At 65.8% G+C, this 19,804-nt stretch overlaps 2 protein-coding genes across 3 annotated transcripts in view; one reads left to right on the plus strand and one right to left on the minus strand.

Annotated features, from left to right (window-relative positions):
- Positions 1-19,804, plus strand: part of CUNH7orf50 (chromosome unknown C7orf50 homolog) — a 58,414-nt gene that overhangs the window by 27,919 nt on the left and 10,691 nt on the right. The gene's annotated exons all lie outside the window — the stretch shown is intronic.
- On the minus strand, positions 6,735-17,828 carry GPR146 (G protein-coupled receptor 146). 2 transcript variants are annotated; one of them, XM_036432586.2, is made up of 2 exons: positions 17,697-17,828; positions 6,735-9,817 (listed from the first exon to the last, which is right to left on the minus strand). In XM_036432586.2, the coding sequence occupies exon 2, from the start codon at positions 9,799-9,801 to the stop codon at positions 8,800-8,802; it is 1,002 nt and encodes a 333-aa protein (XP_036288479.1). In that variant the 5' UTR covers positions 9,802-9,817; positions 17,697-17,828; the 3' UTR covers positions 6,735-8,799. The 2 variants fall into 2 exon arrangements, with proteins under 2 accessions (XP_036288479.1, XP_045435706.1); XM_045579750.1 differs by lacking the exon at positions 17,697-17,828 and adding an exon at positions 11,626-11,781.

A 19,804-nucleotide genomic window follows, 5' to 3' on the forward strand; every position in this document is an offset into this window, starting at 1 on the left:
TCCCTGCAGGCCAGGCCAAGGAATCCCACCCATCTATGCACCTGGCTGGTTTTGACCCAAGCCCCTGCAGGCCAGGCCGAGGGACCCCACTGCTGCAGAATCTATGCACCAGGCCTCTAGTATGCATATAAGATCTCTGGTTAATCTCTTCCCGCTCTCCCCCCTTCTCTCTTCCCTCTGAGATTCATCAGTCTGCTCTATGTTTCCATGCCTGTGCATTGAGCTCTGCCCCCTGGTGGTCAGTGCACATCATAGGTACTGGTTAGATGGTCACTTTGGCTTTTCTGAAAAGACTATAGAGTCCCCGTGCCTGAAATTCATGCACGGAGGCAGGGGTTGTCCCTCAGCCCAGCCTGCACCCTTTCTAATCTGGGACCCCTCAAGGGATGTCCCACTGCCTGCTTAGACCCAATCCTACTGGTATCAGGCCTGAATGGGCAGTCGGATATCCCTCTCACAATCCAGGACTGCTGGCTCCCAACTGCTCGTCTGCCTGCCTTCCTGAGTGTCCCAAACCACTTCTGCCTGCCAGCCTGATCACCCCCTAACTACTCCCCTGCCAGCCTGTTTGCCCCCAACTTCCCTCCTCTGCCGGCCTGCACCCCAAACTGCCCTTCCCTGTGGGGTTGATCGCCTCCAACTGCCTTCCCTTGCAGGCCTGGTCCCTCTCAACTGCCCTCCCCTGCTGGCCATCTTGTGGTGACCATCTCGTGTCCACATAGGGGCAGGATCTTTGACCACATGGGGGCAGCCATCTTGTGATGGTCAATCTGCATATTACTCTTTTATTAGATAGGATAGAGGCCTGATGCATGGGTGGGGGCCAGCTGGTTTGCCCTGAAGGGTGTCTTGGATCAGGGTGGGGGTTCCCTTGGGATGTGGGGTGGCCTGAGTGAGGGGCCTGTGGTGGTTTGCAGGCCGGCCATGCCCCTTGGCGACCCAAGCAGAGGCCCTGGGGCCTCCTGAGTCACGGCAGGGCTGCCCCGGCCGTCCAGTCCCTGGGGAGGCCTGGGCCAAAGCCAGAGAATGCTGTGTTCTTTCCAGCCGCTGCCGCGCCTGTCAGACTAGACTGGCTCTGGGGAGCGTGGCCCCAACACCCAGGGGCACTCCCCAGACTGAGGGGGGCACGCAGGAGCTCTGGCCCAGAGACAGACAGGGTTGGTGGTTTCTGTGGCGGGGTGGGGGGGCAGGACAAGCTTGGCAGGTGTGGAGGGCCAGTTCTCCTCTGGCCAGCTCTCACACACACACACACACACACACACACACACACCCGTCCCTCTGGCTCCTCGGTGCCTCTGCTCTGGTCTTGGCTGCTCAGTGTCTGCAGGGCAGTCCCTCCGCTCCCTGAGCCCAGGAGCCGGCGGCCTGATGGTCACCACGTCTCGACTGTGCCCTGCGCCTTCCAAGCCAGCTTCACGCTGCCGCCGCTGGGGCACAGCCTGGCCGAAGGGAAGGTGGCGGGCATCGGGCGCTCTTCTCTCGGCGTCTCTCAGACTGGCCGGCGTGTGGCCCGAGCCTGAGCTGAGCAGTGTTGGATGGTGGGCGCAGCCTTGGTTGGCCCATTTGCAGTTTGAAGGACGTTTGAGTGACTTCCAGGTTTGGGCTCCGCATCCTCCCACAGTCTCTGTCGCCAGGTCCCAGCCCTGAAAGCGCACGTGCCCCAGGGCCCCGGTCCAGGTTCCGCTGGGCTGCTGGTGCCTTGGGAACCAGCAGGGCCCACACCGCCGCTGTGCCCCTGCGTCCAACCCCAGGAGACCCCCTGCTCCTCCTGGGACCCGCCTGTCGTCCAGGCGGCTGCCCTTTCCAGAGAAAGCTTCGCTCCAGGCTCGCGCCGTTTAACAGTGTCCCGGCGAGAGCTGCGGGCATGGGCAGGGAGGGCGCGCTCCCCCTGGGCCACACTCACCTCTGCACCGCACTGCTCCGGCTGCCCGCCTGCCCTTCCTCTGCCCACTCCTGCTCCTGCCGAGCCAGGCCTGCCAGGGGTCTCCCAGGCCTCTCTCCTGCAGCCTCACCCTCCTGCGCTGCTCTGTGCTTGTGGAGAGCAGGCAGGCACAGAAACCTACAGTCCGTAAGGAGAACGGGAATTGGGTCTTAATTCAAACTACACGTGGTATTTAAGCAGAGTGTGGTCTGGCCACGTGACTGGGAGGGGCCGCCGTGCAGACAGAGGCTGTGTGTGCCTGGCTCCCGGCTCCTCAGCTCCACATGCCGGCCGCACAGTCCCTCCCGGAGCCCTGGCACCGCCTGCACGAAATAGGACCCAGCCCCACTCTGCACAGGGCATGCTCACAACCTGCCTAGCCCCAGTCCCCGGACGGGCGTCTCTGCACCCAGCTCCGGCCGGCGCTGGGCCACCCAGAGCAGCTCTACCCTCCGCCCTCACCAGGTGGGTGCCGGGCCGCTTCCCCCTCCTGCCCGCAGGCCGTGCTGAGCGCCTGCGTGGCAGGGGGGGGGGGGCGCTGTTCTAAGACGGCTGGAAAGTAGGTCTCCCGTCCTCGCCATGCCTGGCGGGAGCCGGCACCAGGCAGGTAAGAGTAGGAGGGAGTAACTGAGGACAAGGTTGGCTGGCCGGCGTGGCAGGGAGCCGGGCACAGTCCTGAGGGAGGGAGGCCTGCCCCTCGGAGCAAGAGTTTCCCGCAGCTTGTCCCTGCCAGCACCGTCGGAGCCCGAGGGGCCGTTCCTTCATCAGCTCCCCACTTGGCGGTGCTTGTGCGACGCCCACCCTGTGAGGGCACAAGCTTGGGGGGCTTTAAGCAGTGCCAGCGCTTCTGGGGTCCCTGCAGGCACCGAGGCCATGGGTGTGGGAAGAATGTGCTGGAGCGCTTGCCAGCTTGGCGTGGTGAGGGCATGGCGCAGTCCCCTGGGGTGGAAGCTGAGGCTGGACAGCTGGGCCCCTGTCAGCCCCTCGGTCCTGGTCCTCCCAGCTTCTGGGAGCCCAGGTGCCTTGTTATCGGCTCCAAGGACATCAGTCACCCCGCTCCGTCCTGTGCACCCCAGGAGGACCCCGCCTCCAGTTCGGCCCCCAGAGTGCGCTCAGGCCAGTGTGGGAGGCAGGCCCCGAGCTACTCCAACAGCTGGCGCGTCCCTCCGCCCTGGCCTGACTGTGGAGACCTGCGGGGACGGGGCATTCGGGTCCCAGGCCCGGGTCGGCCCTGCTCAGTGAGCTCTGCAGAGAGGCTGCGGGAGCCCGGCAGGGTCATGGTTCCGAGTCGCTGCCCTGCACTCAGCTGTGACTGCAGCCTGTCCCCTCCCGTCTGCACAGGGTGCTGTCAGGGCCCTTGAGAGGGTGGCGCGGGTGCCGTGGAGCGAGTGTGGCCACCGCCCCCGGGGGGTGCTGGCTCTGCTTCCATCTGCTCCGTGGCAGTGGCGTGGGGCCTTGTCCCACAGCGTGGGTGACCCCTGGGCCCCTGGAGGCAGTGCCGCCCCCACCACCACCACGCTTAGGGCTTCAGGGGTTTGGGCCTGGCTCCCTTGTCCCCCGAAACTTGTAAGAAGCCCCATATGCGGAGGCCGCGTCCATCTGCGAGGCCCGGCATGGCAGGACCCCCTGGTGGTGGGGTGTGAGCCGGATCAGCGTGGCCTCTCGAGGACCAGGCAGCAATGCGCAGGCGCCGGAGTGGGCGGGCGGCCTGCCTCGCAGCCCCACGTCTCCCTGCCCTGGGCCTGACCTCCGACGTGGATCCTCCTGCCCGGGCCCGCTCTGATGGGGTGGGTGCGGGAGGCAGGGTGTGCTGTGTCCGCCATGGCCGGCGGAGCTTCGGCCCAGCGCAGGGTCAGGGAGGACCTCACGGACAGGAGGTGTGGTGTGAGCGCCGGAGCAGTGAGGGTGAAAGGCCGTGACCTCACTGCTCTCCAGGAGCGCCGGGTCCCAGGCCGTGAGGTGGCACCCAGACCCTCCCCTCCCTGAGCCCTCCTTTCCCGGCTCCGGGCCGTGCCCAGGTGCCCAGGGCAGCCGGCAGCTTGTTTTAAGGATCAGGGCCTCTTCCCACCCGTCCTCTGGTGGGCAGGCTGCGTGCCCCACAGCCCACCCAGGAGGGGCACCCATGGGCCGCACCGCCCTCCTCGCACCCTGGGGCACGAAGCATGAGCGTGCTCCACCGCCACCAGCTGCCCTGGTGCGGGAAGGACGAGTGCGGCAGGTGCACGCGCTGCGTCCATATGTGGGGGTCACTGCTCAGCCCATGCTGCGACCGGTGAACCATGCCAGCCCGGCCACAGGAGGCGGTCAGTGCTGCTGGGGGCCGCCTTCTGCCCCCTGGCCCACGGGACCAGCCCCAACATTCTTGTTTTGACGTGGCCTCTCCGGCACATTGAACGGTGTCCTCACTGGAGGTGGAGCCTGCATGCTGAGTCATCCCCGTTAGAATGCAGCTCAGATGTTCAGTAGCTCAGAGCGGTGCAGCCATGACCACAGTCCGCGTGGGGACAGCGCCCAGCAGGCCCGCGGCCCAGCTCCTCCTCGCTGCCCTGCGGGCCCTGGGGTGCCTTCGGGTCCTGCTGCTCTGATTGGCAGAGGAGAGCCTCAGTCCCAGCCCAGGCCACCAGGTGGCGCTGGCATCCGAGGGGCTCCTCTCACAGAATCTCGCAGCCCTGGGTCCTTCCTTGGGGTCTCGCCTCATCCTGGCCCGGGGAACTGTGGGGTCTCTGACGTGGGGCCTCAGGAAGGGGTCTTCTCAGCCAATTAGGGGGGTTTTGTTCTTCTGAAGAGAACATTTAGGGTTGTTTGCATGGCTCCTACCCCACTTCTGATCCTCCTGCTTTTCTGTCTCTTCAAACGACAGCTGACGGGCAGTGCCAGGGTAGCAGAGCCAGGGCCTCGGGTCTGCTGGCCCTTCCCGTTGCCATGTTCCTCACAGCTGTTTCTCTGCTGTCATGGTCCATGCGTCAGGCACTGCCATGGAAACACGCCTCACCCTCTCCAAGCCCCACCCCTTCCTCTCCTGACCCTGTGGCTGTGCAGGCCTGTCCTGCCATCATATATGTGTGTGTGAATGTGTCACACGTGTGTGCAGTGTATGTGTGTGCATGTGTCTGTGTCGTGTGCAGTGTGTGCACGCGCGTGTGCACGCACATGTACCTGTGTGTCTGTGAATGTGTATGCATGCCTGCAGAGCAGCACCAGGTACACTAAGGGTCTCTCCCTGCGGCTGTGGGTGTGTTTGTAAAAGCAGAATTCGATGTGACCTCTGAGAACCAGCAGCATCTGGCTGTGTCCACCGGGGACAGTTTCTGAAGGACACTCGCGCCCTCTAGTTGCTGGGAACACGCGGTGGGTGTGCCCTTTGCTCTCCATTGGCTGGGGGCGGCAGTCACCTCCTGAGGTCATGGGGTTATAGCCTGAGCTTTGGTCGCCGTGTTGCCAGCTGAGGAGCCTGTTAGCAGCCTCCTGGCACAGACCCAGTTCCTCCCTCAAGAGCTGGGTGGGTGCAGGGGGCTCCCTCTGACTCCTCTGCCCTGAGGCAGGTCCGTCGGTGGCCACTTGGGGGAGCTCTGCATACGCGCCTGCTCTGCTGCAAGCAGTCTCCCCCCCTACCCCCCCAAAGGCGTGTCTGAATCACTCCTGCTTGTAACTTCAGGTGTGTGGCTGGTGCTGCCACCACAAGCATTCTTGTTTCCAGGTTCCCATCCCCTCCCTTCCTTCCCGGGCCACACTGCAGCGCTGGCTGGCGGGTCCTGCTCCCTCTGAGGCCTGTGTGTGGGGCCCCGGCTGGTCTGGAGCCCATACTTGGTCGTCCGCGCCATGGCCCTGGCTCCTGTCAGCAGCAGAGCTTCCTGGGGCGTGGGAACCCCTCAGGACACAGCACTCACACACACACACACACACCGGCAGCACGTGGAACACAGAGCCACACCCCCTCTCGTGCAGCCTCGCGCCTTGTGTGTTGTTTTAGAGCAGTGGTCGGCAAAATCATTAGTCCACAGAGCCAAATATCAACAGTGCAACGACTGACATTTGAGAGCCAAATTTTTAAATTTAAACTATATAGGCAGGTACATTGTTATTAACTTAACAGGGTACTCCTAAGCTGACCTTTGCTAAAACTCAAGGGGCCAAAGAGCCACATGTGGCTCACGAGCCGCAGTTTGCCGACCACTGCTGTAGTGAGAGAGCAGGGAGGGGGGAAACATCAGTGGGTTGCCTCCTATACACACCTCTCCTGGGAATCAAGCCCACACCCTTTTGGTGTTCAGGGCAACACACCACTGAGCCAAGCCCCCAGCCAGGGCTGCACATTCGTTATTAACAACAGTGGGGATGTTAAAATTACTGGTCACTACTCACTCCTCCAGTTCTCAGATGTCCACAGCGCTCACTCTGTGCAGTGTCGGAGGGCGCTGGGGAGACAGGCCCCATGCAGGGCATGGGGCTCTCAGTGAGGCAGCCGGAGCCCCCGGGATACCCCAGGTCTGCTCCACGGAGCTGCCGGCCGCAGACACCCGGCCTCTGGCCAGCTGCCGTGGGCGCTGTGCTCGGCGCACAGCCGGGAGGGACGGACCCACAGAAAGAGCAGCAGGGTGGCCGGACAGTAGGAGGCGGAGCGCCAGCTGTGGTCCTGCTGTGTCTGCTCAGACCCGCCGCCTGACCTTGGAGACAAATGTGAGCATTCAGAGGTCGGAGAGTAACATCAAATAATTTAATGGTGTCCCAGGGATGTCAGCAGTTCCTTAAATGCACAGAACTATGGACAAATGGTGTGGTCCTGGGCAGGTCAGAGCTTACAGAGGAGGAAGCCTCCGATCCCAACGCTTTTAAACTCATGAACTTGACATGCAGTGTAACTTCTGTGCAGCCTGACAAGATAGAAGAGTTTTTGTGAACAAAAGTGAGATAATTAACTTAAAAATTACAATCGTCGGGAAGTGCTGGTGGAATGAATGGCCCTGATGTACAGCGAGAGCTTGTGTCCTGGCATCGAGCAAACTCAGACGGAGGTTTGATGGGTTAGAGAAGAGGACTGAGCTCACTCTCTAGGGCACTCCAAATGGCTCCTGGTTCTCCCTGCGCGGCCCAAGTTCCTCCCATTTCTTGGCGATGTGGCGAAAGCTCCTGGAGGCAGACATTCCGGGAAGAAGGGCAGCGTGAGCCTGCGGGCTGCCAGGCGGGGCAGAGCACTGGAGCTTTGTCCCGGTGCCCGGGGGAGCGGCCGAGAGGGTCTCTGAGGGAAGGGTCTCCCGCGGGCTGGTGCCCCACAGGGAGAGCTTTCAACGCCACAGGCACTCGATCCTGCGCAGGCGGCTTTGGGAAGAGCCTGCAGCCCGCCCAGGCCCCCAGGAGGCCACCAGGAACTAGCCAGTTAGTAGCCAAAACCACTGAGAAACCGGAGATTTAAAAGTGGTTTGAAGCTCCCTTCTGTTTGGGGATGAGCAGCTGGGCTGCAGGTCGGGGCTGTGGGCAGAGGCTCGCACTGAGGTTTTCCTCCCCCGGGCTCCTGTGCGGGAGCAGGGTAGACAGACCGAGAGGGCTTTTATTTATACCCTCTGACCTGGCTCCCGACCAGGGCCCCTGTGCCTGGGGGGCCCATGGCCTTGGCCTTGGCCTGCGGACTGAGCGGCGGCACCTGAGGGTGGGCCAGGCCTGCACTCCCTCCACCCGGTCTGCAGGGGGAGCCGTGACGGGGGGGCCCTTATGCGCCCTGGTGCCTGTGCTGGAGAGGGGGTTGGCCTGAGGCACCTGCAGGCTGGGCGGGGCACAGGCTGTGCCTGGCCTGGAAGGACTGGGGCCCGTGTCCTGGCATCTCAGATCTGCACGCTCTGCACTAACCTGGACACACCTGTCTGCGGGCCCCGTGTCCAGCTGTCAGCATGGGGTGGGGGGGGGGCCGACCCGGCGTCGAGTCGCTATTTCCTCCCGTGGACACGGCACCACTTCACGTCAGGGTGAATGTGCGGCGAACTCAAAAAACCTTTCTGTTCGTAGGGCTTTGGGTTTCAAAACTGGGGTCAGAGGGTTGTGGGCCTGTGTTCTGTCAAAAGGACTTGGGGGGCAGCAAGTGCTCAGTGCAAAGTGGCTGCTTACGGACCAGGCTGGATGGAGGCAGGAGGCGGGTGAACCCTGCTGACCTCCGTCTGACCCCAGGCAGCCACTTCCCGAAAGTAGGCCGGCCTCGCTCGGGTCACGCAGCGTCACGTGATGCGGTCCTGGCGGACGGTGGGGGTGGCAGCGTGGGGGCCAAGGTCCATGCTCGGGAGCTGGTGGCCTGCTGCCCTGGGCTCCCTGTGGGCCAGTCCCTGTAGCCTTTCTCCCTCGGCTCTGCCCGTGAACAGCCCCTGCGGGTGGGAGCAGGGCGCCTGCCTACACAGCCTTCCCTCCTTGGGAAGCACTGGGTCCCACTGGGACACGTACGCCCTGGCCTCCCCTTGACAGGACCCTGCCCAGCCCCCCCCCCCCCCCCTCATGTGTGCCATCCTGTTTCCTTCGTTTTAACACTCGGCAGCTTTTCTTTCAAGCATCTCTTTATAAACAAACCTAAGGTGGGGGTCAAGCATTCCAACAACACGAGTATAAATACTGGCTTTCACTTCCATCACTTCATTCGTAAAGCCCGTGGGAGGCTGAGTGGCAGGCCGCCAGGGCGCCGCCCGCCTCCAGGAGCTGGGCCCGGGCACAGCTCCCCTCCGCACAGGCACTGGTCCCGAGCACACGCCTGCACCACCGTGTGTGCCGGCCGAGCGCTCCCGTGTACAGCCAGTGGCAAAGTGCTGTGACCAGCTGAGCGACGGCTCGGTGTGGTGGGCGGGCACCGAGCCCGCAGGCTGCGCCCGAGCGGTGCCTCCGGGCTGGCCCCGGCCCCCGGCCGCCTACGCCAGCACCTGCTGGGCCCCCGCCTGGTCCGCGGAGCAGCCGCGGCGGCCGCAGGGCAGCTTCCTGAGCAGCCGCCGCAGCTTGCCGGGGAAGCTCTTGTTGATGCAGCGGTACAGCAGCGGCGTCACGGCGCTGCTGGAGAAGGCCAGGCACCGCGACAGGTCCTTGGCGAAGAGCAGCAGCCCCGGGTGCTGCCCGGCCACGGCGCCCCCCCACAGGGCCAGGCACGTGTGCCCCAGGAGGGTCAGGTAGTGCGGCGTCCACAGCCCAAACTGCGTGCACACGGTGGCCACCAGGAGCCTGTGCACTGAGGGGTCCAGCCTCCCCGAGTCCTGGTCGAGGGGCGTGTCCTCCTTGCGGATCCGCGCGATGAGCGCCAGCGCGTAGAGCACGGCCAGGCCGGGCACCAGGTACCCGATGAGCACCATGATGGCGTCGGCGGCCTCCGGGTGCTGCATCTTGGCGCACTCGACGATCCTGGCCGCCACGTGGCTGCAGATGTAGAAGAGCAGGGAGGAGAAGCTGGTGAGCAGGGCCCCGCCCCAGACGAACCCGCACACGTGCCGGCTGTTGTAGACGCTGGACATGTAGGTGCGCGGCAGCGCACGCTCGATGTAGTAGTCGAGGCTGAGCAGGGCGGTGGAGTACATGGTCACCAGCGAGCAGACGTTGAACAGGACCAGCAGCGTCACGTGGGCCTCGCTGCTGAAGCCCCACAGGGCCCACCCCGAGGCGCCGGGGCCCAGCAGGTGCGCGGGCGCCAGGGCGCTGAGCACCAGGCCGGCCACGGCCATGTTCACGAAGTAGACGTCGGGCATGGTCATGCTGCCCTGGTCCTGCAGGTTCGCCAGCACCAGCAGCGCGTTGTAGCACAGGCCCACAGGCACGCCGACCGCCAGGTAGAGCAGGGTGAAGGCCGGCAGCACCAGGTGGGTGTGCTGGCACAGGAGCTGGTCCTCGCGGCGGCCTGTGCCGTTGAGCGGGCCGCAGCTCCACATGGCGCCGGGCAGCTGGCTGTGGGGAGAGCGGGGCGGTTAGTCGTCTCCGGGAGCCAGAGCCCCGGCCTGCAGGCCCTGCGCTGGGGCCTCAGAGCGGGGCCTTTTAACAAGGACGCTCCGTGAAAGTCGGGTGTCGTCGCAGGTGCCAGCCAGCGCTGGGCCAGGCCAGGCCGGCCAGCACTGCAGTGATCTCGTGGCCACGGGCCATGTGCCCAGGCTGCTCCCGGGCTGCATCCTGCCAGCGTGGCCCTCGCCGGCTCACCACCCCAGTGGCTGGCAGTCGGGCCTCTCCCCCGGGACCGGGGCGCTCCGCAGCCCCTGCTGACCTGGGCGGGAGCTCTCGGGTCTCTGCTCGGTCCTGCCCCTGCCCTTCACTCAGCTCTGTCACTGAAAAGTGAGATTAAGAGCACAAAGTGCCCTCAGACACTGGTGGCCCAGCCAGGGCACCTCCAGGGCAGGGAGGGCCTGCCTGGGGCCTGGCCTTCCCCGCCAGCTAGCCTCATCGGCCTCTCCCACTTCGAAGCCACCTGCCAAGGAAGAGGGACTGAGTGGTGTGCCGAGTGAGTACCCGACTCTTCCCCGCACAGGTCCCTCCTCCCGCATTCCCGCCGTCCCTCAGGGCGCCCGGGTAGCACAGGGCGCCGCACAAGCAGCCCGAGAGCAGGTCACGGCGAGCCTGAGCCTCTGGGAGATGCCGTGCCACGGGGGCTGGGGACCTGGGAGACCTGCAGTGGGTGGGGGCGGAAGGGGGTGATGTCATTTGTGCGAGTCTGAGAGAGCCTGGCCCTGTGCCTCCCGGTCCGTCCGGGTAGCCTGTCCGTCCCCATGCGTCCCCTCTAAGGCTCCTGCTGAGCCGGCCAGCGCGGGAGGGGCCTGCCCACCTGACCTCACTGGCCTTGTCCCCGGCAAACACGGCCGTCCCGGCCTGGCCGAGCCGCACGCCCAGGGCCCTGGTCCACCAGGCTGTCCCCGGTCCTGCCTGCGCCACCGGAGCAGCTGGTGTCTGTTTCCAGGCGTCCACTGCTAGGACACAGACCAGGAGATGCGCTCAGTCTCACTAGACTGGCGCCGCCTCTGCCCGCATGCTGCCCTCACTTGCCCCATGCCTGCGTTCTCTGAGCCCTGGACCACCATCTCCTCTGCGGGCACCGGACTCCTAGTACATCACTCAGCCCCCGCCCCACACACACACACACACACACACACACTCCCTTCGCAGCTGCCTCGGCCCCTCCCGGGCTGTGCAGCCTGTGCCCTGCAGCCAGCAGCCCGGAGGCACACTGCCCTCCCCTCCCCACTGCCTTACCCTCCCCACTGCCCTCCCCTCCTCACCGCCTTACCCTCCCCACCACACTCCCCTCCCCACTGCCCTCCCCTACCTCCCCACCACACTCCCTCCCCACGCCTCCCTCCCACCACGGCTCCCCTCCCCCACACGCTCCCTCCCCACCGCCCTCCCCTCCCCACCGCCCTCCCCTCCCCACCGCCCTCCCTCCCCACCGCGCCCTCCCCTCCGCACCGCCCTCCCCTCCCCACCGCCCTCCCCCTCCCCACCGCGCCCTCCCCTCCGCACCGCCTCCCCTCCGCACCGCCCTCCCCTCCCCACCGCCCTCCCCTCCCCACCGCGCTCCCCTCCCCACCGCGCTCCCCTCCCCTCCGTACTGCCCTCCCCTCCGCACTGCCCTCTCCTCCGCACTGCCCTCCCCTCCCCACTCCGCTCCCCTCCCCTCTGCGGTGGCCCGTGCCCAGCCCCATGGGGCTCACGCAGTGAGGAGCTCCTTGAGCAGATAAACGTTTGTGTGCAGAAACGCAGGGCAGTTGTACCTTCTGGGCCTCTGATCAGTGCTGTCCCTGGGGTTGGAGGGCACAGAATGCGCTGAGGCAGCAGCACCACCTGCAGGCCGCCTGCCTACCCACCCGCTCCGCTGTCCCCAGGGCCCTCAGCAGTGGCTGGCCGCAAGCCAGCGGCTGGGTCTGCCCAGAGGGCTGGCCCCTGGGAATGGTCACGGGGAGTGAAATCCTCAGGATTCCCGAAGCACTCACGTGCCCGTGGCCCAGCTGCAGGGGGCAGACGGTGACGGCGCTGGGCTTGGGGTCAGCAACGGGCTGCCTGCTTGCTGGCTGGCAGCTGGTCACCATCCCAGGCAGAGCCGCCTCCCGCACCAGCCGGAGGGACTGGCTTCAGGTGCAGCCAGGGCTCCAAGGCCGGTGCTGCTCACTGCCGTCCCAGAGCTTCCCAGTGTTACCTAGGGACCGGAGCTAATGGCAGGGCAGGTGTCCCGCACGTTCTGAGTGTGGACCGCTCGCTCTCACCCTGTGAGCTCTGGGGGGGGGGGACTTGCTGGACTTGGCCCCGCCCCTCTGGCCCCATTTCCCTGCAGTCACTCCCCTTCCCTTCCGGCTCTGATTCTGTGAGTCCCAGTCCGGGAAGGAGCTGTCTGGCCAGAGGGGGCCCAACCACAAAGCTCAGGCCCCGCCCCCCTCCCCTCCCTTCCCCTTCCTTCCCCTCCCCTCCCCTCCCCTCCCCTCCCCTCGGGCACAGGCCTCCGCAGCCGATTCCAGGTATTGAGCCTGTTCCTTCCTGAGACAGGAACTGGGAACCAGCTGTGCAGCCGCTCCTGGAAGAGTCCCCTGGGGGACCGGAGGAGAGAGGCGGAGGAGAGAGGCGGCGGCTTCCTCCAGCCACGGGTGCTGTGCAGAGCGCCTCCCTGCCAGCGGCACCCTGCCAGCGTCCCTGTCCCCGTCCCCGCGGCTGAAGGGCTCTGGTGAGGCTCCGGTGGCATGCCGGCCAGGCCTTAGGGACAGGCCCGCTCCCACCCCGCTCTCCCCCGTCAGCCAGGCCCTGGTGCTGCCCCACCCCTGGCTACTGCCTCTGCCGGCCACCTCCAGACTCACTGGCCGGTTTGGCCACCTTCTTCCCATTCTTATCACTGACCACCCACTCCCTGAAACCTCCCCCAGGTTCTAGGACTGGCGCCCATGTGCAGTAGCAGCCTCCACACCCTGGCATCCCATGAGGCACTGGGAAAACAGCCCGCTGTCTGTCCTGCCTGTCCCCGGACTGCACCCCAGGCCCGTGTCCCCGGCTCTCGCCCTGGCCTCTCCCTCTGCCTGGCCGGGTCCCTTCCCCACCCCACTCCATGGGGCAGGACCCAGGAAGTGGCTGTGTGCTGTCTTCATAGGGAGGGAGGGGCCGGAAGGGGGCAGAGCTGCTCCCCTGCAGGAGGGTGCTGCACCCGCCGGGCTGGGCACCCAGGCTCTCCAGTGGGGGTCCTCTTCCTGAGGGTGAAGCACTCGCCCTCCCTGCTCACATGGCCAGGGGGTCAGGGGGCCAGGGGCCTGGAAATCTCTAAAGAGATCAGAGCTGTGGTCAGTTCCTCCGGGCCGGAGCGGCCGTCCCACATTCCGAGGAAGGCAGGCAGAGGGTGAGGCCAGCTCCCTGATCAGAGGAGCTGAGTCCACCTGTGTCCCCTGATGCTGAGCAGTGGCCTCGGGCCACCATCACGGCCGCCCAGACCGGGGACAGGTGACCGTGGCGCCCGGCTTCGCTGGAGTCCTGTCCCTCCAGTCCCTGAGGCCCTCCTGGAGCCTCAGCGGGGCTGCATGTCGTCAGCTAGACGGTCCCTCCTCTCCCAAAGGTGGCTCCTCCAAGGCCCCCCTGCACCCCACCACCTGTCTCTCCAGGTGCCTTCGGCCGCGCCTCCAGCCGCGCTCCCTCCTGGGCTGGTGGCGCGCTCTCACTGGGTCCTCGGTGTGTGACTCCAGAGCCAGCCAGCGCTGGCCGCTCCCTGCCGGCCTGGAGGTCTGTGGGGGCGAGCCAGGGCTTCCCTGCCCTGCCTGGGCCTGGCAGGTGCTGGCCCGAGGGCGGTGCGGGCCCGGAGCGGGCCCAGCCGGCTCTCACTGCGGTGGTGGTGGCGGCGGTGACGGTGAGTCCGCCTGCGGCAGAAAGGCCCTGCAGGACCGACGGGCCACACAGGCTCTGCCTGGCCCCCGAGTCCCAGATGACCAAGTGGGGTGCCTCGGACAGCAGCCCTCCCCAGTCCTGCCCTGGCCAGCGCGTCCTGCCACGCGAGGGAGCCCTGAACGAGACCAAGGCTGCGCTGCGAAGGCCGCAGAGTGCCCAGGTGGGCTCATCAGTGCGGCGTGTAGAGCACACGGGGCGCCTGCCGCCCCTGGTGTCGGGTGAGGAGGGTGCGGACCCCCTTCCCAGAACTCCTTCCCCACAGGCCTCTGGGCGACTCTAAGGAAGGGTCCTGTCCACTGACACGTGGGAAGGGAAAACCAGGGGTTAGGGATGAGGGCATGAGCCCCATCACAGCCACGTGCAAGTCCTTCTGGGAAGGGACCCCAGAGAAGGGCCTGCTGGGCCCGGCTGCGCGCACGGCAGATGCAGGGGCCTGGCTTTGGTCTGGTCGCGTCAGCTTTCCTGGTGTTGCCCTCATCCCGAGCTCCTCACCGTATCCACAGCAGCCCCAGGAATGAGGACTGGAGAGGTGACAAGCTCAGGTTCGTGACTATGACAAACAGCACTCTGCGGGGACCACAGGCCAGCTGGGCTGGTGTGTGCGGCAGAGGGAGCCCTGCCTCTCTGCCTGGGCCTTGGGGAAGGCCCAGACGTCTGAACCCACAGCCAGTCCATGGCCACAAACAACTGAAGTGAACTAAGGCCAGGACTAGTGCAAATGGTCACCTGCACGGGGAGAGGATGCTGGCATGGTCAGAACAGCAACTAGGCCGAGGTAGCAGGAAGCAGGGGCCTCCCAGGAGCCTGTACATACGGCCAGCACAAGCCGTCCTGCTCCCCCAGAGCGACCCTCCCTTCCCCTGCTCCAAGTCAGAGGCCTGTCCTGCACCCAGGTCCTGCGCGCCCGCCGGGGCCCACACCTGGCCGCTCACGCTCACTGCTGGCCTAGGATGCCCTTCCTCGCTGCCCCCTGGCCACCACAGCCTCGCCTGTGAAGCTCTGCCCAGCAGGCCTCCGCACCCGGCCTCTGCCCTCCACCTGGCCCCCCTGCCGCGTCCCTCTTCCCACCAGCGGAGCTCTGAGCTCTGAGGGGCTTTCCTGTGGAGACCTGCAGCTGGCTGGCTCGGTCTGCGAGGAGAAAGGCTTTCCCCACGAAGAGGCAGACGCGCTGGCTGGAAGGGGGAGGCTGAGAGAGCTCTGTGGTCCCGCGAGTGGCGAGCCCTTTGACCCTTCAGAGACCTGGTGTGGGGTTGAGGCCAGGCTGGACAGTGCATCTTGAGTGGGCAGACAGCTCGGCTATGACTCACCCTTCCAGGAGTGTTCTGGAACAATCAAAATGCTTTGAAAGGGACTCCTGAATGTGTATTTCTTCTGAACAGTGGCAGAGAGGCGTTGGCCACAGTTCACACCCGCTGGTCGGAGCAGACCTCCCAGAGGCTGTTTGCACATCGTTCACAGGGGTCTCACCACTGATTCCTGAGGCAGCCCAGTGCCTTCTGGGGAGGGTGGGGAACGGCATTATCTTGGTGGGTGTTGGGGTTTTGCAGCCTTTTGCTTTTTACTTCCAAACTGCCGAGTGGTGAGAGTGAAGCTGGCAACCTGGCCCCAGTGCACACAGGGAGCTGCCTCTCCAGGGGGCACGGCGTTTGCTGGCTCCGGGAGGCCCGGGAGGTGGCCGGGCGCAGGGTCCTGGCCCGCGGGCGCCTGCACGGCCACGGTCCCGCTCCGTTGCGGAGACTGGTCAGCTGGGCTTTTGGCTACTCGAGTCACTGGTGTGAGGCTGCTACTCCTCCAGGTACACCAGACCACAGGAAAACAGAAACACAAAGAGCCGGCTCACAGGGCCGGCCAGGCCGAGAACAGCGCTCTCGTTTCACTTGCTCCTTGCCGGTCGGCTCTGAACCAGGTGTGCTCTTACCTGGAAGCTCAGCCACAGATCCTATCGCCCGCGCACTCGTCATCCCGCTGTAACATCGCTCCCTCAGCACCCAGCTCCCGCCAGGCCTGCTGTGTGTGGGAGGAGCCCTCGGACCCGCACAGGGCTCTCGCACTGGCGGCCCAGCAGCATCGCATTTGGGCCACTCGCGTTAGAAGGTTCACCTTTCTCTCTATACGCAGGGGTCTTCAAACTTCTCTCATTATGAGAATCACCTGGTGGAGTTGTTAAAACACAGATTCCCGGATCCCAACTATAAGAAGTGCTATCAGGAATCTGTGTTTTAACACCTCCACCAGGTGATTCTCATAATGAGAGAAGTTTGAAGACCCCTGCTCTACAGAGTCCTCTGCTGGCGGAAGCCTGCCGTGTCTCGGGGCCGGGGCCGGGGCCGGGGCCAGGGCGGCTGCCCAGTGAGGAGCCCGCAGCCCGAAGCCAGCCAGAGGCTCTGGGAAGCACTGCCTAGGGAAGGTGTGACTGTGGTGGTCACGGCCAGGTGGCAGTTCTTTGTGGAATTCCCAGCAGCCCCCAGGCTGAGATGGAGCAGCGTCCCTCCTCCTCCCGTGAGTCACACAGCCCCCGAGCTCCCCAAGCGGCTCTCATTTTCCATCGTCTCTTGGACCGTCAGTGCACACACTGTAACAGGCACCCACACTGGGTGGCCGTCCCTGCCTTTCTCTCACCCGCAGCCCACAGGGGCTTTGAGTTACAGGGGGGCAGGTCAGTGCCCACGTTTACGTTCTCCCAGAGCTGTGTCCCTGTGCTCAGGTGTCCCCCCGCTACTAGGGAGGCCCGAGCCCACACCCTCGGCCATGGGTGGCCCTGAGCACGGGGGTCATGGTCGTGGCTTCCTGCCTGGGCAGCTGGCGCTCACAGAATAGAGCCATGGTTTTTAAAAGCCGCTCTCTTCCGAGGCCTGTCACCAGGAAACTGCCTGGGGCCCTGGTTGGAGAGCGTATTAGTGGCAGTGCCTCTTGGCCATCGGCGGTGCCCGCTGGGCCCAGTGGCGCCTGAGCAGCCTGGGAACACGGTCGGGCGTGCGGAGGCTGTAGAGCAAGCTTCCTGCCCGGTGAGTGAACGCGGGCCTCGGCCAGATGGGGAGATAGCCGGGAGGGCCGGCTGCTGGTTGCTTAAGATAGGGAGCTGGTTGTTTACAGGTGGCATGGAGCGGATAGCAAGCCTGGACGCAGGGGGAGGCCGCCGTCCCCGCCGCTGAACACCCGCTCTGCTCCATGCACACGGGACGTCACGGCCACAGAAAAGAAACCTCACTGTTTGTGACCACACGGGTGGACCCCGAGGGTATGGTGCTCAGGGACATGGCAGAGAAAGACAAACCCCGTGTGACCTCACTGACCAAAGTGAAGCAATAGGAAGGTGGCCTGGGTCTGAGATGAGTGGTCCCAGTGGGGGCACCTCGAGGTCTGCAGGAGGCCCTGCACCCAGTGAGGGTCTCCCCCGGGGAAGGGGCGCCGCTGTGATAGGGTCCCCAGCGGCTCTGGTCCGAGCAGCAGGGCGCTGAGCGCTGAGGCCCCTCTGAGGCCAGAAGCCTGTCAGAGCCCAGGGTGACCTACTTCTCCTCGAGGAGCCCAGGCAGGTCGCCACAGGCTATCTCCAATCAGACGTGGCCCCGACACACTGCGATGTTGCAATCATGAAGGCCGAGTGCTCTGACCACGGCACCCAGAGGACTCCGCGCCGGGGACATGCGGTGCCCCGGGCGGCGCAGGTAGCCGCGCTCAGCTGCTGGGAAGGTTCCTGACCCTCCGGCCCTGGCTGCCCTCCCGGCGCCACCGCTCCGCGCCCCACCCCCCACCCCGGACCGTGCCCTGCGCGGGCACTGCGCCCCCAACCCCGGGACAGCGCAGGGCGGGGCCCCGGAGCCCGAGTCCCAGCGCAGCGCCGGCCAGACGCCCGCAGCCCCGGCTGGCTCCCCGCGCGCCGCCCGAGAGGGCCCCGTGCCCGCCCCCGGCCCCGCGGCGGCGCCCCACTCACCGGCGCTCCGGGCCGCGCAGTCGCCGCGGGCGGCAGTCGGGCTCACGGCGCGCACGCCGCGCGGGGCCTGTGTACACACGTGACCGCCGTCGCCCCGCCCCCGGCGTGGCCCCGCCCCGCGCGGCCCGGATCGCTGGCCGGACGGCCCGGCCCTCCCGCGACCCGGGGTCAGCCCCGCGGGAGCCGTGCGCACCGGCCTTGGTGCTGCGCGCGGGGCTGCCCCGCCCCGGAGCCCCGGAGCCCCGACCTGCCCCCTGCGAGCACCTGCTCCCCTTCCCGGTTTCCCCACCGCTCCTGGTCGGAAATGTCTTTGTAAACTGCGCTCGCAGCCCGGGAAGCGCTTAGAGAGGCCGGCATTGTTTGCAGCCGCAGACTCACAGCTGCTGCGATATCGGAGGTTGGGGGGCGTCGCTCTGCCGTTCCGGGCGCACCCTGGGCTCGGACCTCAGGACATTTCTCCGAGTCCGGGTGGGAGCAGAGCTTGGTTCAGATTGGCCGTGGGGCCGGGAGTCGAGCGCAGCAGGAGAACTCAGCAGCCAGGGCGGCCCTCAGGATGGCGGCCTGCCTGGCCCGGCCCGGCCCGGCCCGGAGAGGGCGCTGGGGGTCAGGGCAGGCTCCATGGCTGAGGCAGGCAGTCTTCCTCTCTGTGGAGTCCATCTGTGGGCCCCACCATGCCTGTGGCCATGCTGTTTCCCTAACTTGCTCCTCGGCAACACCAGCGTGGGCGGCCGTGGGCACCTGCACGGTGACCCTGCGGCGCCTGAAGGAAGACAGGCCGACACCGTTGGTTATAAGCAGCCCTGGTCTCAGAGGTCAGAGGGAGGTGAAGTGTGTGGCGTCCTCACTGAATCCCATTATTTTGAGCCTCAGAAATGCCCAGCCACTTGCCCAAGGTCACAGCAGGTCGCGGAGAGGATTTGAACCAGGTGGCCTTGGCTTTCTATAATAGATCAGGGTTCTCCCAGCCATGCGCCTGGATGGCAGTGCCGGCTCCTGTGCGAATGGCCTCCTGGTAGAGCCCCGGGTGCCAGGCCGGCAGAGCCCTGCCCACGGTGTGCTGTGGGGACAGCCTGGCCTCGGGCTTTGTCTAAGCCACTTAGCCCTCAGGGCTCCCCGGCCGCACCACCCGGTCTGCAAGGGAGACGCGGGTCTGAGTCTTCCCAGTGAGCCACCTCCCGCTGAGCCAGGCGTGCAGATCTGCCCCAGAGCGCTGCAGCGCCTCCCGGCTGCTGGCTGCCCACCTGCTCGGGCGACTCCTGTGAGAGACCCCATGACTTTGAAGACAGCTACGGACGGGGCTGTGGCAGCCGGTGAGGCTGAGCCTGGTTCTGGGGTTCCAGAAGCAATCGGTCTGGTGTTGGCTTTTAAAACCACCCAGGGCTGGCATCCCCTGCCTTGGTGGGGACGGGGGGCGCCCTCATGCGCCCAGCTCTGCAGAGGGGACGGAGGTGTGGGGGCATCACAGCCACTGTGCTCACAGTCTGGAGACGGGCACCCTTCCTGTCTGTCCCGGAAGGCACCCAGCCAGCCAGACTCCCTCTGCGTGTGGCCTTCCTCTTGGGGCCTGGAGGGTGGCGTGGGTCGCAGCGCCTGGCTGGCAGGCCAGCAGGCCGGCAGGCTGTCCTGGGGACGCTTGCAGCCACCTGTGCTGCCTGTGACTGGGTCCTGGGTGGCCTGCGGGTCAGGGACAAGGAAGCTGACGGGTGAGTTCCCCTGAGTGTGGTTTGACCTCCGTGCCCAGTAAGGGGTGACCTTCGGTGAGAAAGTGTCGGGGGAGGGCTGTGACAGCAGAGGCCCACCCTACAAGGGACTGGTGTCAGCCCCGAGTGGGCTGTTCCTGCGTGGTCACGGCAGGTCCGCACTATGTCCAGCCGCCACCTCACTGCCGTCTGGTCCTGCCAGCTCTGCTCTGTCCCCTGGGAAGCAGCTTGTCCGTCAGTCACACGGGGGTCGGAATGGGTCTCAGACTGTCCTGAGCATGTGGCTTGATGGTGAGACCGGTGGCTGCTAGCTGGGCCAGCAGAGCTGCCTTCAGCGGCAGCATGGTGTCTGCCTGCTGACTCCTCGGGGAAGGCTGCAGGCCCTGCCGCCGGCTCCTCCGCCTCGGC

This window comes from Pipistrellus kuhlii, unplaced genomic scaffold (assembly GCF_014108245.1).
Source record: "Pipistrellus kuhlii isolate mPipKuh1 unplaced genomic scaffold, mPipKuh1.p scaffold_m20_p_113, whole genome shotgun sequence".
Taxonomy (NCBI): Eukaryota; Metazoa; Chordata; class Mammalia; order Chiroptera; family Vespertilionidae; genus Pipistrellus; species Pipistrellus kuhlii.

Coding starts and splice junctions, on each gene's coding strand:
- GPR146 (XM_036432586.2), bottom strand. CDS start 9,801: ATGTGGAGCTGCGGCCCGCTCAACGGCACAGGCCGCCGCGAGGACCAG.